This window comes from Vigna unguiculata, chromosome 9 (assembly GCF_004118075.2).
Source record: "Vigna unguiculata cultivar IT97K-499-35 chromosome 9, ASM411807v1, whole genome shotgun sequence".
In the NCBI taxonomy this organism is placed as follows: Eukaryota; Viridiplantae; Streptophyta; class Magnoliopsida; order Fabales; family Fabaceae; genus Vigna; species Vigna unguiculata.
In genome coordinates, this window is record NC_040287.1 from 34,632,989 (window position 1) to 34,635,903 (window position 2,915).

Consider the following 2,915-nt stretch of genomic DNA (forward strand, 5'->3'; position numbering starts at 1 on the left):
CCAACTGATAGTGATTTTCATAAAACTACTAATATATGCAGCAGTTCATACTTCCGAGCTAATTAAACTAAACGGAATAGTAAAGTAAGCGTACAATGGAGGCAATAGAAAAAAAAAAATTAAGAGAAGGATGGCATGGAATTTAGAATTCAAAAACTATAGAGGATAAGTAGTTGGACTGAACGCGCACTAAATACGGTCAACACGTTTACAGACAAGGCCAAAGAAAATGACAACGTAAAAGAGACCGACAGCTGACGGTTTCGAGCGGGCACGTGTCCTTAACAACTTCTGAGGGACGCGTGTTGTTATCTGATTGGATAGTTCCGTAATCAATGTGGGTGGGTCTTACGTCATGGCCTGCAATTTGCTGAAACTAACCACTGGTTACGACAGCGATAATTAGGGGATTGATTAAGAGATTAAGAATAGTAATCAAAGTGATAGGGTGCTATATAACAGAGAGAGAGGCTGTAACGCAGAACCAAGAGTGGCGAGAGGCATTCACAGATATTTTTTTTTTCTCTACATTTTCTTCAGAGCTTTCAGTGTTTTGTGGTTCATCTTTCTTCTCCTTCTCCCCCCTCTGCAACACCCCGCTTCTCTGAATCCCTTTCTGTTAATCATCTGTCTTTCAAGCTAAGATTTTCGGGTTTGTCTTTTAACTCACTAAGAAGCAAACTTAGAAGGATTTCTCGAAAGCCAGGTGTTTTCAGAATCGAGATCCAGGTTTTACTGTCAAAATTCGCTTGTAAAATTTTGATCCCCTCCCCCATTTTTTTTTCCCTTTGAAACTAGCAAAGAGGGTTATTTTTGATCCCTCGAAGTTTAATCTGATTTTAAGACCCCGGACCGAGGAGGTTGTCTATTTGAAATCTCCTTCATCCTTTCTTTGTAGAAAAAGTTTTTTTTTTTTTTTTTTAGTTTTATCTTTGTTTTTGAGATCCGGTGTATTAATTAACCACCTGTTCTTCAGTTTTAGAAAGACGCAGGTTGAATTGATCTGATGGCAGCCATGATGGGTTTTTACAGCAGCACCGAGTTTCAACTTCCCTCAGATCCGTTCAGGGGTGAACTAATGGAAGTTCTTGAACCTTTTATGAAAAGTCCTTCCTCAACCCCTTCCTTTTCTTCTTCACCCCCTTCTACTTCTTACTCTCCTTCTCCCATCTACTTCCCCTCCTCACCCTCCTTCCCTATTATGTACTCAAACAACTGCTCCGCATCGATGACCCATGCTTTTGCCGACGGGTTATCCCAATCCAACACCCAAAACATCATAGGCTTCGCGCAAGGACAACCAACGTCTCTTCTCGGCCTCAACCACCTAACCCCCTCTCAGATCTCTCAGATCCAGACTCAAATCCAGATCCAGAGCCAGCACCACCAGAATCCCAACACCCTCAACTTCCTCGGGACCAAGCCCATCCCCATGAAGCACGTGGGCATGCCTCTCAAGCCCACGAAGCTCTACCGAGGGGTGCGGCAGAGGCACTGGGGGAAGTGGGTGGCTGAGATCAGACTCCCCAAGAATCGGACCAGGCTCTGGCTCGGGACATTCGATACCGCCGAGGAAGCCGCTCTGGCGTACGACAAGGCCGCGTACAAACTCCGAGGTGACTTCGCCAGGCTTAACTTCCCCAACCTCCGCCACCAGGGTTCCTCGGTGGGCGGAGGGTTTGGGGAGTACAAGCCGCTCCATTCCTCCGTTGACGCCAAGCTTCAGGCCATATGTGAAGGCCTGGCTGAGATGCAGAAACAGGGGAAGACCGAAAAGCCTCAGGGTTCGTCGAAGAGGTCGCGATCCAAAGTGGCTCCTCCGGCAGAGAAGGCTGATTCTGACAAGGTTTCGGACGACAAGACCATCAACAACTGCTGCAAGGTGGAAGCTTCGTCGTCTCCTGTTACGACTGAGAGCGAGAGTTCCGAAGGTTCTTCGCCTCTGTCGGATCTGACGTTTGCTGACGTGAGCGAGCCTCAGTGGGAAGGTGATTCGGATACTTTTAATCTCCACAAGTACCCCTCTTATGAGATCGACTGGGATTCTCTGTGACGAAGTGTTCGGAAATTTGAAGTCTATGTTTATGTATTGAAGCGTCGTGTAGTCTATAGTATATTTGTAGGTGTTAGTGTCTCTTTCAGGTGGCCACTGCAATGGAGTTTTTGGCAATTGCAGGGCTAGTTTTAGTTAAATTACTATTCTGTCAATATCTTGTATAATCTCTATCTACCTTGGGTCAGAGCTGAATTTTTTCTTGCTTGACCTGGGAGAATTAGTCCAGTTATGTTTCAAGTCTTACTTAATGGAATTATGATATGAATATTGTAGCTGTGATCAATCTACTTGCCTTTCACCTTATAAAATATGTGGAGCTTATTGTGCTATATCGGTTCAGTTTGGGTGGTGATGGTTGGTTCTCTATAAAACAAATCGTATTCTAAAATGCTTGCACGATCGCTATTCAACATCCATCCGATTGAGATAAATAAATCCATGTTAATGCCCTGCCGTCACAGATAATCTTTAACGAGGATCTTGGCGCTGTAGTTTTAACCTTTATTTCAAATTTAACAAGGCAGCAACAATACATAAATACCCTTTATTTTATTCTATAAATATTATCATCACTTTAGAATTATTTTTTTCCAGATTTTATAAGGATTTGTTCATCTTTTCTTAAATGATGGAAAACAAAATAAGTTTATTTTATTAAATTTTGTTTTAAAGGATGTTTCTTAAATATACGGGGTTATGGATTTTGTATATGATCTTATAAGACAAATATGAATATTCATAAGTTTAGAATTATAAGGGTATTTTGAGTCATAAGAGAATTTATTTGAAAGCCTAGATATAAATTAAAAATAATTAAAACTATATATTATTATTATCATAATATTATGCTTTTCCTTGC

At 41.8% G+C, this 2,915-nt stretch overlaps 1 protein-coding gene across 1 annotated transcript; it reads left to right on the forward strand.

Annotated features, from left to right (window-relative positions):
• Window positions 1-468: 468 nt before the first annotated feature.
• LOC114163069 (ethylene-responsive transcription factor RAP2-4) lies at window positions 469-2,339 on the forward strand. The gene has a single exon (XM_028047132.1). It carries the CDS (start codon window positions 1,007-1,009, stop codon window positions 2,051-2,053), a length of 1,047 nt encoding a protein of 348 aa, XP_027902933.1. The 5' UTR covers window positions 469-1,006; the 3' UTR covers window positions 2,054-2,339.
• Window positions 2,340-2,915: the final 576 nt, after the last annotated feature.

Coding starts and splice junctions, on each gene's coding strand:
- LOC114163069 (XM_028047132.1), top strand. CDS start 1,007: ATGGCAGCCATGATGGGTTTTTACAGCAGCACCGAGTTTCAACTTCCC.